Source organism: Mobula hypostoma, chromosome 7 (assembly GCF_963921235.1).
Source record: "Mobula hypostoma chromosome 7, sMobHyp1.1, whole genome shotgun sequence".
Lineage (NCBI taxonomy): Eukaryota > Metazoa > Chordata > Chondrichthyes > Myliobatiformes > Myliobatidae > Mobula > Mobula hypostoma.
Window position 1 is genome coordinate 53,559,736 of NC_086103.1, and position 21,836 is coordinate 53,581,571.

The 21,836-nt window shown below is 38.9% G+C and overlaps 1 protein-coding gene across 6 annotated transcripts in view; it reads right to left on the minus strand.

Moving 5' to 3' along the window:
- unc5a (unc-5 netrin receptor A) overlaps positions 1-21,836 on the minus strand; it is a 613,315-nt gene that overhangs the window by 112,733 nt on the left and 478,746 nt on the right. For all 6 annotated transcript variants that reach the window (XM_063053439.1, XM_063053436.1, XM_063053437.1 and 3 more), the window contains one exon: positions 14,737-14,901. In XM_063053439.1, coding sequence (XP_062909509.1) covers positions 14,737-14,901 — 165 coding nt within the window. The remainder of the gene's footprint in view (positions 1-14,736; positions 14,902-21,836) is intronic.

A 21,836-nucleotide genomic window follows, 5' to 3' on the forward strand; every position in this document is an offset into this window, starting at 1 on the left:
AGGAATACCCAAGAGCAATGATGTTAAAACAAAGACTTTGAGATCAGATGATAGCCAACTACAGAAGTGAAGATTTGCCAGTCTGTTCCAGTGCAGTCTACCTGACAGAGTGGAAAAGTCAAATTCAATCCAGTTACTTGAAGTTCAATCAGTTCTATGATGGAATTATATCAATAGTCCTCCCAAGCACAGAGAACTCACAAACAACCTGCTGACCACTGAGGAGTTTGTTTTTTTTGCCAGAATCACTCAGCTTATGTCAACTTTGGTCCAAATGTTCAACAAGGAGATGAATCCCAGAGATGAGGCAAAAATTCCTGCCCCGAGTATTAAGTAGCATTTGACTGAACGTGACTGGTTAAACTGAGAGCAGTTGCTATCAGGAGGAAAGGATTCCAGTGGTTGGAGTTATACTTGCTTGAAGGAAGATAGCTGTGGGGATTTAAAGCCATTCATACATCCCCAGGACATCATGGGTGGAGTTTCTTGAAGTGCTGTTGACTTTCCAGTGTTTCCTCAATAATCTTCCTTTCATCTTAAGTCAGAAAAGGGAATGTTGTCTAAGGAGTGAATTATGGAACATGCATCTTTTTTTTGTATTCAACTAAAGGACAAGGGCTTCATAGGCTGAACCTGTGTCTGATTGCCCATCTTTAATTACCCTCAAGAAGGTGGTGGTAACCTGGTTTCTTGTACTGCTGCACCGGTCATAAAGTATTTCCTGTTGTATTTTGTCTTTTATTTTCTTTGTCAGCAATGAAATATTTCCCTTTTAAAGAAATATGTCTAATTTTTATCTCATTATCTATTACCTCAACAGTTTTCATTGTCCCATAACTGATTTACTGTACAATTAATCTGTAATTAATCACTGAAATTGTTGACAATAACTCTTACCATTGATATTCACCAGTGTCTTTCCTTGATCATGTTAAACTAATTTATCTTGTGGTTAATAAAGTGATGGTTTCAAAGTATCACAGTTCCAATCGTCCCCTGCCTTTTCCCAGAAGCAGGTGAAATATTACTTCATTCCTTGATGGAAGGCAAAATGATCAAGAAATTTCTTTGTGCATGTCCTGAAAAATCTTCTTCATTCTAAATCAATGAGTTGGCTTCAAAACTTTTTTGGATGATTGACAGAGAGAAGAAATCCTTGCTCTTAGGCTTGCTTTGATGCCAGGTGACAGAAGGAAAAACAATATTCTAAATTACTACACTATCCATTTGATACACCATCAGCCTTTTTTGTTAAGTGTGTTTCTTCCCTTATTTAAAACTCCAGGGAAACATCTAAGCATCTATCTGGTAATAGCTTGCAACATATTTCTTCAGCACATTATCAAACAGTCATTCAGTGGTACTGAACAATTTGCAAACAATATTTGGCAATGTGGTTTGGTAATTCATTTTTAAATAAACTAACCCAGCCTTTCTCAAACTTTTTGCCCTAGAGGAACTCTTGAAATAATTTTCAGGTCTCCAGGAACCCCTGAGTAAAAATTATTATATCTATGGCTCACACTGCGTTAGCACGATCAGTAGATTGTAGATAAAATAATCCAAAAATAATTGCCAATGTTCTTTTGAGCAGAGGATGAATTTTTAACCAACCTTTTTTGAAAAAAAAACAGGTAGTTAAACTTAACTTACCTTTCTTGAAATTAATCTCTTTCTTAGCCCTTCATAAATTTTAAAAACTCATAAGGCAAACATAATAAATATCTGTTAAATAGCTGGCCTAAGCCAAAATGGGATTTAATTTTTCTAAAGGTAAGCTTGGTAAATTGAATTTAAATAAAGGTTGTATATTGATTTTAATTAATGCTGTTTACAACATGAAAATTTATTGACAATGTTGAATAGTAAAGTGACTAAAAACCATAAGCCAAAGCAATATGAATGAAAATGTAGCCTAAGACACAATTTTAGACAAGACTTTGAAAAAAACATTTTCTTACTAAGTGACATGATCAAGTTCAAATATACATCTAGCATGTGAAACCTCTGTTCATTTTTGTAGCACAAGTACTCAATTCTGGGTTGAACTCGACATAAGCACACATGGATTTCACCTTCAACTGAAATGAGACAATTTCTATCCTTTCTCTTCATGTTCATTAAACAAGAAAAATCTTGCTCACACATGTAAAAATTTGAAACTGCAGCAAAAATGTTCATTGCTTTCTTATGAATGGCAGGATACTTTATTCTTTCACAGAAATCCAGAACTTGTCCAGGGACAGGTCAGTAAATTTTTTTCTTGAGAGCACAATCAGACTGCAGCTCACAAAGTTCTTCCTCTTCTCTCAAGTTCAAGTTCCCCAGCTGAGCAGATTCAGAGAAAAAGTCCTTCACCCAGTTATACACGTGTTGAAATGGAAGAAAAAACTATTTAATTTTGCTCTGCAGTTTCTCCAGGTAATTTTCAATAAGTCTCAAGTCTTTCTGATATCCATCCTCATGCTCAACCCCAAGCAGCAGCGGAAAAATATCAAGATTCAACTTGCAACATCCGACATGATTTTTCCAAAGATTCCATTTCCTTTTAAATCCAAGAATCTTGTCACTTGAAATCAAACATTTTCTCCAGGGCCTTGCAGAGACTTGTTCAACTGGTTCATATGATGGAAAATGTTTCCTAAGTAGGCTAGTTTCTGCAGTCATTCTTCACCTTCATAGCACTCAGCAAAATGCAACAATTATACCAGTGCCTAAGAAGAATAATGTGGGCTGCCTTAATGACTATCACCTGGTAGCACTCACATCGACAGTGATGAAATGCTTTGAGAGGTTGGTCATGACTAGACTGAACTTCTGCCTCAGCAAGGACCTGGACCCATTGCAATTTGCCTATTGCCACAATAGGTCAATGGCAGACACAATCTCAATGGCTCTCCGCATGGCTTTAGACCACCTGGACAACACAAACACCTACGTCAGGATGCTGTTCATCGACTATAGCTCAGCATTTAATACCATCATTCCCACTATCCTGTTTGAGAAGTTGCAGAACCTGGGCCTCTGTACCTCCTTCTGCAATTGGATCCTCGACTTCCTAACTGGAAGACCACAATCTGTGCAGATTAGTGATAACATATCCTCCTCGTTGATGATTAACACTGGCGCACCTCAGGGGTGTGTGCTTAGCACATTGCTCTACTCTCTATATACACATGACTGTGTGGCTAAGCATAGCTCAAATACCATCTATAAATTTGCTGACGATACAACCATTGTTGGTAGAATCTCAGGTGGTGATGAGAGGGTGTACAGGAGTGAGATATGCCAACTAGTGGAGTGGTGCCGCAGCCACAACCTGGCACTCAATGTCAGTAAGATACTGGGCTTGGAGACCTCCAACCAGATTGCTAACAGGGCAACTTGGTCACTGCCCACCTCTGCAAGCGCTAGCATTGTGCATTGCACAAAGTTCAAAACACAATGTTTATTTATTTTAATTATGATCTCTCACGGTAGCCCTTGTACCTTCTCGCAGAACCCTAGGGTTCTGCAGAACCCCAGTTGACAAACTCTGGTCTAATCTATGGTTCTAGTAAGAGTTACATACTAACAAAAATGTTCCCTGATTTTCATTCTCAGGTTTATTATTACTGACATATGTTGTGAAATTTGTCATTTTGTGGCAGCAATGCAGTGAAAGAATCACGTCAAGTTACAATAAATAAATAGAACAAAAGAGGAATAGTGAGGTAGTGTTCACAGACCATTCAAAAATGTAAAGGCTGAAGGGAAGAAGTTCCTAAGAATGCTGAGTGTGCCCTCTCAGGCTCCTGTACATCCTCCCTGATGGTAGTGATGAGACAAGGATTTTGTTCCAGATATAATGGCAAATATACTTCTTTAGCTACAACTACATTAAATATTATTGAATAATCTCAGTATCATGAAAAAGCATTAAAAGTAGATTGAAGCAAAATAGCCAAAATTTAAATTTAGTAGCAAATAATTTCGAAATGTATCCGAATTTGTAAAACCTATTTATTAATCATTGATTCAGTGTTATTTAATCATAAAAAATGTTTCACTTCTTTTGCAAATAAAACCTATTTAAGGGTATAATGTGTCCAGAGAATTATAAGGCGGTTAGATAACAGGTGGCAGAGAAAATATTGAAATACTTTCTAAAAAAGAGAATGGAATAACATCTTAAGATAAAAACCTATAATAATGAATAGTCAGCATGTATTTCCAAAGGGATATCTTCCTGGACCATCTTTAATGAATTTTTAGAGGAGGTCACAGACAGTAAGCCATTGTATTACAGGAGATATACTGTATGTAGTTTACCTAAATGTTCAAAGGACTACAGTAATGTTTCCCTATTGGTCAAATAAATGCTTAGAGGTGGTGACTGGGAGAGTAAGACATTAATTTAACTAGATTTTCAAAGGATTTTTATAAGGTATCCCAACCATGTTAGGGGAATTACCTACCAGGGAAAAGCCACAGAGAGCACGTCTCTGGCACTGAGTCTGGATCTGTGGCTCAGAGGGTAGCGGGGAGAAGAGGTGAGCTGCGGACCATAGGACCAATTTTGTCTCTCACTAGCCTTTTGCCCTTAATATATCTGTAGAAGCCTTAGGACTCCCTTCACTTTGTCTGCTAGAGCAGTTCCGTGGTTTTTTTTAGCCCTGATTTACTTCCTAAGTGTTCTCTCGCATTTCTTATACTCCTCAAGTACCTCATTTGTTCCTGCCTGCCTATACCTGAATGCACCTCCTTTTTTCTTAACTAGGGCTTCAATATCCCTCAAAAACCAAGGGTCCATAAACTTCTCATCCTTGCCCTTTATTCTGACAGGAACATACAAACTCTCTACTCACAAAATTTCACTTCTGTAGGCCTTCCGTTTACCAAGTGCACCTTTGCCAGAAAATAATCTATCCCAATCTACACTTGCTAGATCCTGTCTGATATCATCAACATTAGCTGTTCTCCAATTTAGGATCTCAAACTGAGGACCAGACCTATTCCTTTCCATGATTACTAATGGCATTATGATCACTAGAGCAAAGTGTTTCCCTGCACAGTGTGTCACCTGCCCTGTCTCATTCCTTAATAGGAGATCTTGTATCACACTCTCTCTAGTTGGGACTTCTATGTACTGATTAAAGCAACTTTCCTGAATAGATTTGACAAACACTTCCCCATAGTAAATTCACCCGTTTCTGTCTTCATCCCACAAATGGTAGATGTGGGGTGGACTTCAACATTTAAAAGAAATTTGGATAGGTACATGAATGAGAGGGCTATGATTTGGGTATAGGTTGATGGGACTAGGCAAATGAATGGTTCAGCACAGATTAGATGGGCTAAAGGGCCTATTTCTGTGCTGTAGTGTTTTTTGACTGTACATATCTGGACATAAAGAGGGTCATGACTCAATTTTTAAAAAAACTAAGTTTTTAAAATTATGAAGAGCTTGTGCAGAATAGACACTGATTGTTTTTTACTTTCTAGGGTAAAGCAAAACCAGTATATAACAATATAAAGAATCTCACACAAACTTCATCAGGATTTCAGAAAAGACACATTGTTGCCAAAAAGTTTTAGGAAGCTGGTGCTCAATAGCGCAGTGCGTGATTGAAGAAAATAATATAAAAAAAGGGAAGGCTGGGCAAAAATATAGGCATGAAGGGAACTGAAGATTGGGCTGTTCGACTTTGCTGAGGAAAGATTGGAAGAAACTGAAGAGGAGCTTAAACTGTGAGTTGAATGACATGTTTCTGTGCCATCAATCTTATGTAATATTACGCAATGCTTATGGCATTAGAACAATTCACAGCAGTTTAATGAAATTATGATTATTTAATATATAATTTATGCTCACCATATGCAAAGAACTTTCATTCTGTGGTTATTTCCTCACAGTGCCTTTAAAGGATCGCATGCCGAGCCTGGTATCTCATTCAGCCAATTTAAACTAACCACCCTTTATCTGACTCTCACAGTTAGACAGTTCTTGAATTCTTCGAAATGCAAGGTCACAGCTTTAGGGTTATTGATTTTACATTCAAGTTTACAGAAATAGTAAGCTATTCGCTAGAATGTCATTGATGCAGGTAATTGAAGTTTATTAAGTAAATGGTTGAAGCTTTTAAATACAAATTCAAAATTAGGTTTTAAATATTTATCTACCTTATATAATAGTCTACTCTTTGCCTTTCTCATTTTGAACATGTACTTTCATTGTTCCACTGTTTTACTTTATGAAATTGTGAATGTTTGTTAACTGTAATTCTATGTTTGTTATCATTTAATTTATATTATTTGAGCAAAATAATGTTACATCAGTCTAGCTTTGATGGTACTTTAGCAATACTTTTTCAGATTCAGATTTATTTATTACATGTACATACATCAAAACATACAAGTATACAGTGAAAGGCATTGTTTGCGTTAAAAACCAATGTACCCAAGGATATGCTGGGCGCAGCCCATAAGTGTCACCACACATTCCAGTGCCAACAAAGCATGCCCATAATGTTCAGCAGAACGACACAGAACACAAGCAACAACCGTGAAACAAACCTCCCTCCCATTCACATACACAGCCCTCTAACCCCTGGACAGGCTGTCTTTGGCCTCCCGTCTGTAGTGGATTCATGGATTTGCAGAAACTGAGCCCCGACTTCCCCAGCAGATTTGCAGAGATTCACAGACTCAGGGGTTTGGCCATCAAGCCTTGACTTTGATTGACTTTTGGGCTTTGATCCAGACCTCTGATCAATCTTCAGACTTCGATCCAGACCTCCAATTGACCTTGGACCTTTGATTCAGACCTCCAATTGACCTTGGGGCTTTGAACCAGACCTCTGATTGAACTTTGGACTTCAATCTGGTCCTTGAATTGACCTTTGGGCTTCAAACTGGACTTTCAATCAACCTTTGTGCTTCAATCTTCGGTATTGTCCTTGGACTCGCAGATGATCACAAATGAGGACCCTAAATGAGGGCCCAATCTCCTGGCCTTGAACTCTGGTCTTGCTGATGACGGGACCCTAAATGTTCTCACTGGTCTTCCAGCCTAACATCTGACTACAACCTTTATAAGTGGAGCCAAGGCTTAAACTACTGCATGTCCTTCAATTTCCCCTACATTCCTGCCCCTAACCCATATCTCCCCTCTGTCCCCAAAGCCATCCCTATGTACCTGGAAGAAAAAAACCCTTGAAAATAACTAAGTCTGAAATGCAACTTCAGCAGACACAGCAGTTTAGTGCTATCTTGAGCATTAGGTAAATGCTAACAAATTCAGGATTCTCTGCAGATGAAAGACATCTCAAGCTTATTTGATTGAGCTCAGCCAGTGATTTCTAGACTACATCACACAAATGAATCCCACAGGCAGATCCATAGTGCAGCAGGTTCTTGCTGAAACTCCGCAGCATTACTGGTAGAGAATCAGTTTCCAGATCTTGTGTCTGGTTAGACCTCATTCTGGATCTGTAAGACCACTAATTAAAAAAAAACACAGAAGTTGCTAGAGGAACTCAACAGCTCAATCATCATTTGTGGAAGGAAATTAACATTAGATATTTCAGGTCGAGACCCTTCATCAGGATTCCATTTGTCCCCAGTCATTAAAAAATATACCTTACTGCTGGAAAGAAACAGAATAATCAGGTAATACAAATGTTTACTTTTATTTGTTTTAATATTTTAATTAAAAGTTATTTTAGTTGATTTTATTTTTGATAATGTTTTAATTTTTTTACTAGTTTCTTTTTAATATCAGGAATATTCAGACACGTTCAAACACATTGAAAGCATCAATGGCTTGAAAAGCTTTTTGGAAGATGAAATAGAATTAGTGTTTTTCCTCTTGCAACAGCTAAATACATTGACAAGATGGCTGACTGATATTTAGTTTTAGGCTTTAGTTACACAAGGAGGTCTGTCTGAGGAGGTTTACTGGAAATCAAGTGGTAGTTTCCAGTAAATTTTGTATTGAGGTTCTTGCCTTATGTGGAGTTGTTATTCATTTGTAGGGGAGAGAATTGTGACTGGTGCCTGGCTACCTGGATGCCCCTTCATGGCTCATCAAAGGGTTGCAAGCTCTCCAGTGGCTAAAGATTGAGCGGTTAAGAATATATGAGCACTGCTGCTAACTGTGGGAACTTCATACTACACTTTGCACCTTTAAGCTTAACTAATTTCTTCATAAGTAGGACAACTGAAGATGCATCATCAGTTGGTTACATTCTTTTAAGTTGAGCACAACAAGGATTAGGAACTTAATAAACAGTAGGGCTATTATTGAGATTTACACCTAGCATTTGGCCAGCACTTCCAAATGAATATTAATTAGATAGATCCCATGACTCAACAAATATATTGTTTATGAGATAGTTGCATCCAAAGTCAATACTGTGTGAATCTCAAAACATTCTGAGTTCTTGCATAATTAAAAGTATGTATTTAATCATCCAGTGCAGAATACCTGAATAAGCAAGATATGCCTGCAACATTAGCCAGTGTCTAAAGAGAGAGTCCTGAGAGCCAAGTCAATAAATGGATATAGGAATCTAGGCGAGAGGGATAGCATGAGCACTTAAGGCATATGACTAGTAACTGTTAGTGGGATGGGAGCAATGGACAGGAGGTTCATTGTTTGAAAGAGCTCATTATGCTAAGTAATTGTGGGAATTGGGGAAGGGATTGTGATGGTTGGACTATGCATGCTGGTTTTCAGACATGCAGTTTAGTTAAAGATAGGTAAGTCAGGGGTGTTCAAGGTTGAAGGTGCCCCAAAAGAGAGTCAGGTAAATACATCCCTCATTGGATATTAATTTGGCACTAGGTTCCCTTTGTAGGGCAGCAACTTAATCAGAGATACTCCCTTTAAATCACTTAGAAGCTGGCTTCTCAAGCAACGTGAAATATTGCTTCTGCATGAATGGCCACACTAAGCGAATGCAGAATCAGGTACAAGTATCTTAAACTTTGTGGAAAAACTTTGCATGCAACTTGCATGAACTCCTCAATATTCAATTATATTTGATTTTCCTCTGTAATCTATAAAAACATGACACTGCCAAATCTCTAAATGGTAATATATAAAAAAAATAAAATTACAAATTTAAAGAAAATAAAGAACAATCTGTATAGATGAACTGCAGTTATTCCAGAGAAATAAAGAGAATGAAAGAAGAATGCAACTGAAAAAAGTGTGCAGAAAGAGACAGGAAAAAGAATGCAAGTTTAAAAGATTTAGTTTGAAAGATGTAATTTGAAATTTGTTAGTATTCCTAATAATAATTTATTTAGGCAGCAATGAGTCTGTATAAATTGTTACATTTTGTGACTATGGACATTATTTTGCATTAAATTTCTAATAAAATTGCTAGAAGGATAATTACACAATTACCCACGGGCAAGCCTTAATTTTCTGTGCAATTTAATGAATATTAATACATAATATGTTTCAAGCACTTAAAAACATTATGGCTCAGGGTAATATATGTTCTTTGATGAGGCGAATGACAGGCTTGTACACTGTACACTGATTATGTACACTGATGAACATAATCTAGATTCACTACACACCTCTTTATACCTTGAACCAATTGACTGATTTGTGCATAATAATACTGAATACCATTAACATATCATTGTTTTTCCATGAAGATTTGACCCCATGAGCTTTCTTTAATCTGTTATTGTAGGTTTTGACTTTGCCGTTCAAAATTCTTGGAGGTACATCTAAAAATCTCACTCAAGAGGAGCGAGAACATTGAAGACAAATAAAAGACATGGCTAAGAGAATTCCTTACTTTCTCAACACTGTTCACAACCCATGGGAATACATACAGTTTAGTAAGGGATAATATCCTTCTTGACCTTTTTAATTGCGTAAAGCCCCTCCACAAACTCCTGCTCCCACAAAGGAAGGATGTTCTTAATTTAATATGAAACCTTGTTCCTATTCATGTTTACTTCACATTACTTCAACCACATTCTTCAACTATCCTCAACTGATGCTCCTATTGATAATTTCTACAATGTCAGAATTCTTTGCATAAAAATAATTTCTCCAAACATCTGTCCTATATCTATTAGATTTATATCATTTCCCCTCAATCTTAAAGCATCAATCATAGCAGACATTCTGTTTCTAACCATCCTTCATAATTATCAAGACTTATGAAATATAATTTAATGTATTCCAATGAAAATAGCTCTATTTGTTCAAAGTTTATTGATAGCAATAATTCTTAATACCACTTATCATCCTAGTGAATCTAGACCATATGTTCTTTATTTCTTCAATATCTTTCCAATATCATGTGAAGCCTAAAATTATTGTGCAGTAAGCTAACAGTGGCATTATAGATATTTTAGAAGGATTGATAACTGCATCTCAACTCTTACACATTGCATTCCTTGCTGTAATATATGGTATCACATTATTTATTTGTTTGGATTTACCTACTTAGTACTTTTTGTTATCAAGGGATTCCTCTAGTTAATTGTCTTGATATTGAATTCCACCTGCTGTGTATTGTATCATTCTACAATTTAACAGCATCCTCTCACAGATTTGTACTTTACTCATTCTAATTCATTAAAATACAATAAATCAAAGTATTTTGATGATGGACTCTGTGGTATAATTTTTTTGGTTCTTTGCTACTGACGAATATACTTAACTATTTTCTTTTTTATAGATTTCACATAGTTGCAAATCCAATGTTCTATCCTTCCTCCTCTCCTTTTTCAACATCCTCACATAATGAAATTCTGAGATAGATGATGCAATAGATAGAACATCCTCATCAGTTGTGCTCATTTCCTCGTTAAATAATTTTACTGGATTTGTTAATCACCACTTTAGATTGTGAGATATAATCTGCTGAAAATGTGTTTAATGATACAGTATAGATATTTAAATAATTACATCTTTAGTTAAATATTCTAAAATATACCAAATCCAAAGCTGTTAAATTGACTTGTGGGTAGTTAGATGAGTGAGCGTCTCTTTGGAAAATGAGCATATTTTCACAACCCTTTAGCCATTCAATGAATACTAGAATCCAGAAATAAGAGAGATTTTCTGGCTGTATTGAGCACGTGGAAATCTGTGGTTTCATGCAGGTATGTACATCTGCACAGGTGTGTCTTGTGTGTGTGTCTGCATGTGCAAGTGAAGTATTCCCATTCACACATTCATTGCAAATAACCCCAAATCAGGCAGGGTTGGGTGCCAGCGTAGATAAATGCATGCATAATTTAACAGCTGTAGTCCTTCCCTGATGAAGCCTTTGGCAAACTTACAAACTTAGCCACTGCTCTAAACAAAGATAGCTCAGGCTTTGGAAGGCTCAGGTAATCATTTAAAATATTACAGTAATCCTTGGGCTCAGAAAGAATACAAGGAATTTTCCTAGGTTTAGAAAACATGCTTCTTGTCTTCACCTCAGTTTTCCCACCTATTTATTTTTTCTGATTGCAGAATAATGCTTTTTTTGGTGCACATTCACATTACCCATTCCAACATATCAAACATATGTTGCTTTTCGAGTGGTATGGAATATGTAGGAATTTCACCACACAAATTAACCATGACATGGAAGACTTTAGAAAATGGAAGTATCCCCAGTTATATTCATCCAGACTTGACAGCAACTTAACTTGGAAAATGTTAGGATACAATCCCCTTTCCTTTAAATTAACATCACATGTGAACAATTCATATCCTTCTAACCTGCATTAAAATATATCAGTAAATACAAAACTATACTTTAGCCACCAAACAAGCAGCTGACGAGTTTCATGGTCAAGTTGAAACTTTGTGCAAACTCAGATTACAAAATCAACAGCTACTTCAGGAACATTTTCTTTCTATCAGAATTTAAATTACCGTTTTAACTTTGCTAGTTTAAACAAAGAGTAATATGCTATTTCCCATCCTCATAAGTCCCTATCACTTGATTCTTTTACCTACTGTTTATCAGTAAGCTGTTCTTTCCATATTTGCAGCTGTTACCACCAAGAACTTCTCAGGTGGACATAGTCAATAATTAGAGCTCAAGAACATACTGCAGGAGATTATGGGCTAAGGGGTGGGAGGTATATGGGACATTCTGCCAGTGAAAGTGGTTGAGGCAGGTACAATAACAACTTTTCAAAGACAGGTCAACAGGTACATGGATTGTAAGGGTTTAGAAGTTTATTGGCCGAACACTGACAAATGGCATTAGCTTGGTTGGGGCACTTTAATTGGCATGGACCAGTTGGACAAAGTAGCCTATTTCTGTGTTGTACAACTCTACCTCTCTCTAGGTCAGTGGTTCCCAAACTTTTTTATGCCATGGAGCCTTAACCATTAAATGAGGGGGCCATGGACCCCGGGTTGGGAACACCTGCTCCAGAGTCAAGCCACAATTAGTTTGATCTTCCAGCCCTTGAGATGCAAGTCATTTCAAAGATAAAGTCTTATATGAACATCCTTGCAAGATAGGATGCCATGAACTCCTTGCAGAAAATAATCAGTTACAATATGTTGAAAGAGCCATATACACAGAAACACACACACTTCACAGTATTACTTGGGAGCTACACAGAAAAATCTTGGACTTTGCATTGATCTGCTCTGGGTGTGTCTGAGTTACTATTCTGTGAAATGAGATCTCACTTGGATTAGTGAGAATCAGGATTGGGGTAAAGAAATTGGACTAACTATAACAATTCAGCTCAATTTAAGTGCTCAAAACCTGCGTCAATTTCTGGAACAAGAATGACTGTGATAGCTGAGTTTTCACTCCACTAAATAGCCTGCCAGGTTTAGAAAAAAAAACACCTCATTTCTCACCTTTTTGTGCTTGTGTTATTCTTTTCATGTTATTCCAGTCCCTGATTCCTCATCTTGTGAGACAGCTCTTCATAAATCCAAAATTATTACCTCCCCTGGTTTACTATCCCTTTTAGTTGTAACCTTAAAAGAAATGTATTTAATTCATCTATTTAATTGCATTGTGGATAGTGTGGAGGGCTCTCAGAGGTTACAGCGGGACATTGATGGGATGCAAGACTGGGCTGAGAAGTGGCAGATGGAGTTTAACACAGGTAAGTGCGAGGTGGTTCATTTTGGTAGGTAAAATATGATGGCAGAATATAGCATTAATGGTAAGACTCTTGGCAATGTGGAGGATCAGAGGGATCTTGGGTTCCAAGTCCATAGGACACTCAAAGCTGCTGCGCAGGTTAACTCTGTGGTTAAGAAGGCATATGGTGCATTGGCCTTCATCAATCGGGGATTGAGTTTAAGAGTTGTGAGGTGATGTTGCAGCTATATAGGACCCTGCTCAGACCCCACTTGGAGTACTATGCTCATTTCTGGTCACCTCACTACAGGAAGGATGTGGAAACTATAGAAAGGGTGGCAGAGGAGATTTTCAGGGATGTTGCCTGGATTGGGGAGCTTGCCTTATGAGAATAGGTTGAGTGAACTCGGCCTTTTCTCCTTGGAGCGATGGAGGATGAGAGGTGACCTGATAGAGGTGTACAAGATGATGAGAGGCATTGATTGTGTGGATAGTCAGAGGCCTTTTTCCCAGGGCTGAAATGGCTAGCATAAGAAGGCATAGTTTTAAGGTGCTTGGAGGTAGGTACAGAGGAGATGGCAGGGGTAAGTTTTTTTACGCAGAGACTGGTGAGTGCATGGAATGGGCTGCCGGCGGTGGTGGTGGAGGCGGAAATTATAGGGTCTTTTAAGAGACCCTACCTCTTTAGACCTTCCTCTAGGTACATGGAGCTTAGAAAAATAGAGGGTTATGGGTAAAGACATGTTCCGCACAGCTTTGTGGGCTGAAGGGCCTGTATTGTGTTGTAGGTTTTCTATGTTTCTATGTTTCATCATATAGTTTTCTTTTCATTAGATCATACTGATTTTTCCTAAGCAAATTATGATATTCTTGAACCAGTCATGCTGAAATAGTGGTGCAGACTTGATGGGCCAAATAGCCTAATTCTGCTCCTATATCTTATGGTCTTTAGGTCTTAAACTGAATTTTAATACATTTTATGTTATTTCCTTTGTAAGTTTATTTTCTAGTTTCTATAATCCTCCTTTCAACCTTGTGCAATATTCACTGAACATTAAACTTTGTTTCAGAATTGAATCTTCAAATATACACTGTAGAAAGTTACTATTGAAATTAATTCCAAAATCCATTCCAAGTTATTCCAAATCACTGTGTTAAAAGGGCCCTCATCTGCCTTCTACTTTTTGAAACTAGGATTTACCTTGAGTAGTAAAGACGATATAATTCCGTTTCATCACTTATCTGCCCCACTCTCATTAGATACCAAAGTCTAAAATCAATCTAAACTGAATATCCCTGTATTTTGTATTTATGCTTAATTTATTTCTTGTAACTATGTTTTGCTGCATTCTCGTGAAAAGTAAAACAGTTTCAAATTGATACCTTTGATATATCAGCTGGGTCTACTGCATATGGCTATCTTTAATTAAAGCTGATATATTTTATACACACAATAGTACAAAAAGAGGATTGCATTCAATGGAGATTTCTATCTTTTTAATACTAGATCTGATTTTTTTTGATAGAATTTAAGGCATTGTGCTTTACACTTCCCATTGAATACATCAAAAACTAATTGCAAGATAATGAACGATTCTCTACTTTATATGTCTAGCTTGCAGTGTTACTTTTTGAAGTGGACGTCATATGTTAAAGTCATACATACTCCGAGGACATAAACCACTTGTGCAATTTTCTGACTCCAGGATAATTCCATCACATTCCTTTCCTCCGTTTCTTGGTGCTGGATCAGCGCATTCCCTGTTTCTCCAGTGTGTGCATTCTGCGCCACAAGTAGACCACTTGCTCCATTCAGTCCAACTTCCATCTACTGAAATAAAAAGAAGAAATATATATAGAAGACCAATTTTGCATATAGACTGTTCTTAACTTCATGTCCACTGATATCAAGTACCTTTTTAAATACAGTGATTTATACAACTTGTTCTACAGCATAGCCTCAGGACTTAACATTGAATTCAGCAGTTTCAGATAATCAAACGTTTTAAAACCATTATTCATCTTTTTTTAATTTTTCTCAGTTCTTATACTTCAGATTTCATTCATCTTCTGGTCTATACCTCCTCCATATTTATCTTTATTCTTTTAAGTTTTTATTTAGAGATACACCACAGGAACAGGCCCTTCAGACACAAGAACCCACACTGCCCAATTACACCCATTAACCTACTGACCTGTACATCTTTGGAGTGTGGGTCGAAACCCATGTAGTTGCAACTCCTTCAGGCAGCGATGAAATTGAACCTGGGTCGCTGACGCTGTAATAACGTTATGTTAACTTCTACGCTACTGTGCTCATTATCCTTCTCCACTGTGGTTTAGAAGGTTAGGTCCCATGGAATCCAGGGACAACTACGTCAGGTGGATTCAAAATTAGCTCAGAGGTAGGAAGCATACATGTTTGTTGAAGGTTGTTTCTCAGAATGGAAGCTGGTGACTAGGGATGTGCACAGGGTTCGGTGTTGGTCCCCCTGTTATTCATTATTTATTTAAATGATTTGGACGTGAATAACAAGGCTCCACCAATAAGTTTGCTGATAACACAAAGTTAGGAAGAGTTGTTTATAGTGAAGTGAAGGTTATTGCTGTGAAGAAAGTTATTGTAGATTACAAGGGGTTCTTGATCAGCCAGGGAAGTGGGCCAAGGAGTAGCAAATGGATTTCAATATGGATAGAAATGAAGTGATACATTTTGGAAAGACAAACCAGCATAGGGAAAATATTATGAATGATAGGGCATTAGAGATATTTATAAAAGACAGGCAATTGTGCAGTTTTTTTGAAAGTGATGTCATAGGTAGACAGGGAAGTGAAAAAAGGCATTTAGCATATTGGACTTCATGAGTCAGGACATTATGTATTGGAGTTGGTACGTTATGTTTCAACTGTATAAGTGAGGGTGCATGGAATACTGTGTGCAAGTTTGGTCATCCTGTTATAGGAAAGCTGTACTTAAAATGGAAATAGTTCAAAAAAAGACTTTTGAGGACATTTCTTGGACTAGAGGGCCGGAGTTATGGGGAGAAGTGGCCAGGCTGGGTTTTTTTGGGTGGAATGTAGGAGAGCGAGAGGCAAACTAATAGGCATGTTTAAAATGCTGAGGGACATGGATAAGTTTGGAAGAGTCCAAAGCTAGGAGGCATAGATTTAAGGTAAGTGGGGAAAGATTTAAAAGGGAACCAAGGGGCAACTTTTTCATGCAGAGGGTGGTAAATATATGGAATGAGCTGCCAGAGGAGGTGGCAGAGACATGTAGAATAATAACATTTATGAGGCACTTGGAAAGGTACATAGAGGTTCGGTGTGATATGGGTCAAGCACAGGAAATTGGGACTAACTGGGTAGGTGCATGGACTCTGGCTGTAGAGCCTGTATCTGTGTTGTATTGCTCTATGATTCTATGAATCACCTCCAGCCTGTATCACCACCATTTGTGCTTTTCAGACCCTTCTGTTCTCTACATTCTCTGAGAACACCCCCATCCCTTTTGTTTAATTGCCCTTCCTCCTTTCACAGCACTCTTGAAATTGTTTCATTCTAATTTTTCCAATTGCTGTAGAAATATCTTTAATCTGAAACATCTTTGATTCTCTCTCCACAGATGCTACATGACCTGTCAAGCATCTAGACCAGCTTCCATTTTTATTTCATCTTTCCAGCATCTGCAGTATTTTATTCTTGGTCTGCAGTACAATGTGACGTAATCATTGCTGTAATATAATGCAGGCAATATTACATTGATCTAGAATGGTACATACACAGATAACATTTACAAAGTCCAGGAGCCATAATGAGTCATTTCTGCTTCACCAGATTATTCCTTCCTTGGACTGGGTGTCATTAATCAATTTAAAACAAATACTGAAGGTGAATAGAAAAGCTAGGAAAATAATTGTTGCATAGAGCATAAGACCTATCATCTATTGATTCTGCTCCAAGCCACACACTTTCCTATCATATTCACTGTTACTGGATTGAAATCTTAGAACTCCCTATGCACCAGAGATTGAGAGTAACTTTCACCAGAGGGTCTACAGGGCTTCAAGAAAGTTGTTTAAGAGATACATACAAAAAAAAAACAAATACAAAAGCCAAAATACCTGCACCTTTTAAAGGATGCATTTTTCAATATACAGTATGAGGCAGAGAATATAAAGCTGCCCAGAATTAATAGTGATAGATTACACTGCTGGCTCATTGTGGCAAGAAGTACAGTAAATAAAATCAGATAACCAAAGCATAAGCAGTCCTCTCAGACTACATGAATATCCATATCTCCATAATTTGAAAAGGAGCAACTATACTGTTAAAGAGCACCTCTTGGATTGACATTTTCTTAAAGCAGCAATGTTATATAACCCCAAATGTGTCATAAGGTGGGCGTTGATGGCAGACTGAAATGCAAGACGCAGACACTGAAGTACTGGGAACTGGGCGGGACTAGAGTTAGGGATGGGACTGGACACAGACTAGGAGCTGGGACAGGAACACAGACTTGGGCTAGGACCTTGGCTAGGAAAGTGGGACCCGGACAAGGAACTGGGAACTAGAAGCCTGGGTTTGGACCTCTGAGCCAGAGACTGGTCAAGGACCTAGAACCTGGGTCTTGACTGGGGCTTGGACCCCGGAACTAGACGAGGACATGACGTGGCTACAGGACTGGAAATGGCTTGGGTTCTTCGAGGCTTGGCTACAGGACCAGGCGAGGCTTGGGTTCTTCAAGGCTTGGCTACAGGACCAGGCGAGGCTTGGGTTCTTCGAGGCTTGGCTACAGGACCAGGCGAGGCTTGGGTTCTTCGAGGCTTGGCTACAGGACCAGGCGAGTCTTGGGTTCTTCGAGGTTTGGGTATGGACTCCGAGCCAAAGACTGGGCAGGACGAGGAACTCCTTCTTACAGCACAGGGCCGGCACCCTTCCTAGGACACAGGGCCGGGATGCTTTCGCAGGGCCAGGCCCCTTCCTTGGATGCTGGGATGGGATGACCGTCAAGGTAAACTGCCGAGGAACCTGTCAGGGATTCAGATGGGGAGGGGAAGAGAACAGTCCTTCCTCAGGGTTACGGCAAAGACGGCCTGACTTACCCAACGGAGGCGAGGACAGGAAGGGACAGATTCAACCGCAGGGTAACGGCAAGGACGGCCTGACTTACCCCACAGAGGCAAGGACAAGACGGGAGCTCAATCCAGGGTGGCTCTGAGTCTCGGAGCGGCCAGCAAGCTTGGCTGGCTATGGAAACAGCTGAATCCATATATAGCTCACAGTGACAGATGGCCACTCAGCTGGCCCCGGAAATGGCCGAATCCATACCACGATGACTGCTCCGACTAGAGACAACAAGGCTCCATGAAGCGGTAGTCGTCCAACTAAGCCTAGAGATCATGAATGTCTGCTCTAGCCTTCTACCAGCGGGTTGCTCCAAGGGGATACTGATAAGACAAACCAGCACCCACACTTGACCCCAGGGCCACTTATATTCCCAGCCTCAAGACGAGCATCAGGTGCCTATGATTAAGCCCAACTGAAACAAGGAACAACCAGAAGACCAGACCAGACTGTGAACCGGAACGCGGACTTCACGGACCGGACCATGACAAAATGTGCTCTACACAAAACTTCCTTTCTCATTTTATCATGTAATAGTAAATTGTACTTAACTTATCAGGTTCCAACTTTCTGGACATGCTTAATGTGATTTTACATACTTCATGTAATGTGAAGAATGTATAAAACTGTATATTACATTAGCACTGCCCATTATATGTCACAAGTACTTTTAACGTTTGCACAGTATTTGTGAGTATAATAAATACAGTTTAAATGAAAAAAAAGTTACCTAATCTTGTTTTCCTGTCAATAATTCAGAAAAATTATAAAAGGTTTTGGTATTTTGTCATTATTGTTTTATTCTGACCTAATTTATAAATACAAAGCTATTTGTATTTGAATTAATTTATTCGCAATGCATGATAAAGGCATTATGTTTAAATTATTCACAAATAGAAGTTGTAAATCATCAGCTTATACATCTGCTACATACAGAATGATGCATTTTGACATGATCTGATTATTATTCTCCAAAACACAATATAAATTTGTAAAGGTTCTAATTATTACAATTATGAAAACAATGAATGCCTTTTTTTGTTGTGAAGTGACGTCAAACCTTAAAAGAAACAAATCTGGAAGCACTTTGTGACTTTTAATGCGGGGTTACTATTGTCACTCCAGGAGTACAAAGGCATTTCAAAGTAAAAGTGGAAATGTAAATAAGTTATTCAGTTCACTTCCCAGAAACATCAAGAACTTCTTTCCTCCTACTCTCCTGCAAATTTTCAATTACCTATGCGGATGCTTGGCAGTTTAGCATTACCTGTCTTCAAGTGCTTTCCACACACTTGCCCTTGAGCAGTGGTTCAGCTTTGAAATTAATTCTGGCTGATTTTTGATTCTGCAACCCACAGAGCAATGAGGCCAACTGCAGCATCTGTGCTAAAGTCCCAATTAAAATCATCAGAATGTGGCTGTCTTCTGATTTCTCCAATTGATCCACTTCCATCATTTATAACAACATCAGAGCCAAGCAGTTGCAATTATAACAATGACGTTGATTTGTATTTGCTAATAGCGGAGCCATTTTGTCATGGTTTGTGGCTGTTACTAATGCAACCTCCTGCATGAGTGATCCAGCAACATCAGGTTGACTGCAGCACATCAAATGCCAGAGTCTCACACAAGTAGAAAGAAACTACCCCCGCATCTCTTATGTGCGGCTGTAACTACATGGCATGCTGCCTGAGAAACAGAGCCATTGCTTGGGCACAGCAAACACTTTGATTTGATGATTGTAGCTCTTACCCTGTAGTACAGTTTGGACTCAGGATTGCATTTTTGTGCAAGATTTTTGACATACATATAGATGCACCTTTCAGAAATATTGAGTGAATCACTCTATTATAAAACCTTTAACTCACTATCTTTGCTGGCTAAAGTTCTAATTCATGATTCTCAATGACTGACTAAAGCTGCAACTTCCAGATACATAATTGTTATATCTAATGACATCAATGTAACATTCAAGAAACAAAACTCTCCTTTAAACTATGCAGGCTGCTTTTCAGATGTTTTGAGCACAGTAGACCCTCTGCTTACCTGAAAGCTGAGCCCTTCGTAAGCAGAAGATCAATGGCAAAATGATACAAGCATCTTTTTGTCAGGGCAGAGAGGAAGAGATGGAGAGAGGATGTACGCTCTCTCTTTCCATTATGTTTCAAGTGGAAATCACTCACTTTTACGTGGTCGTCTTTGAGCTGTGGTTGAGTATAAGTTCTGAGGCTTTGGCTTAGGAGGCTTCAGTGAAAGGAGGCTGAGCAGGTAGGGGCAGATAAGGTTTTCCTTAGCATTATTTTTCCTATTAGAAAAGATGGAATGTCACTTAGGGCAATGGTATGCTCCTCCTGCAGGGTGTGGGAGATCAGGGAGACTGCCAGTGTTCCTGAAGATTATACCCATATAGGTTGTACCTCTATAGGAGCAGCTCCTGACTGAGTTCCAGAAGAAGATGGCGCCAGCAAACAACATGACCTAAGGCGACATCTTCCAGACGGTTGGCAAAGCTATTTCTTTCACTTCTTTTCCATCCTCTTTTTCTTTCAGATGCATTTCTGCTACTATTGGAGCCTGTAATTTACATTTTGGTGCTGTGACTTCAGGCTAATTGAGCAGCCTGGCGCTTTGCTATCTCTGAGGTTGTTCGGTGAGGTTTCGAGTGAAGCATGCAGCCTCGAGGCCAAGAAGCCAGGGGTGCGAGTCCATGGTTGACTCCATTCCGAACTGACCTCACTGACTAAGGCATTGTGGAAGATTGAAATCATCAAGGCAAGAGGGGAAGGTGAGCGGATGTCCAGCATCATCGACCAGCCTCTCCCTCGATGCTGTCAGAGGAAGGTATCTGCTTGTAATAGCCGTCTCTCCTCTCACTCGCCGATCCTGGAGGAAGGTCCCTGCAATCGAATGGTCTCTCTCTCCCTCGATGCTGTCGGAGGATGGTGCCAGAGTCCTGGATATTGGACAAGGTTTAGTTGATGTGGTTTGTGGACTGGACTCTGTAGTTCACATCATGAAGTGTTTCTATTTGCTCCTTTTTTTTGTTGCTAGTTTGGGCAAATTTGATCGGGGCAGCCTACAGACAATGAATGACAGTGCTAGATTGTAGACACAAGAGGTACTGCAGATGTTGGAAATCTGGAGCAGTACACACAAAGTGCTGGAGGAGCTCAGCAGGTCAGGCTGTCTGATTTATGTTCTGAGGTTTTCACTCATTTTTTTTTTGCCTTTTCATGATGTGTTTGTTTTTGCACAAGGGGAAAGCAGGGTTGATGCTTTTCTTTGAATGGGTTCCATGGTTTTCTTTGCTTTGTGGCTGACTGTGGGAAAACAAATCTTGGGGTTGTATACCACATACATACTTTAGTAATAAGTGTATGAATCTTTGAGGTGGAGTTGGACACACTTAGAATCATCCAGGATGCTTAGAGCACCTTAGTTAAAAGTTTTAGTGAAGTAGTCACATGTAAGGTACAAGCTGTAGATAGTTGGGTGATTACCAGGAGAGGTAAGAGGACAAGACAGACAGTACAGGATCCCGTCAAAACCATTCCTCTCAGCAACATCTGGATGCTGAGGGTGGCATATCAGGACATTGCAACAGCAGTCAGGTTGGTACTACTGTAGCTGGTTCTGTGGTTC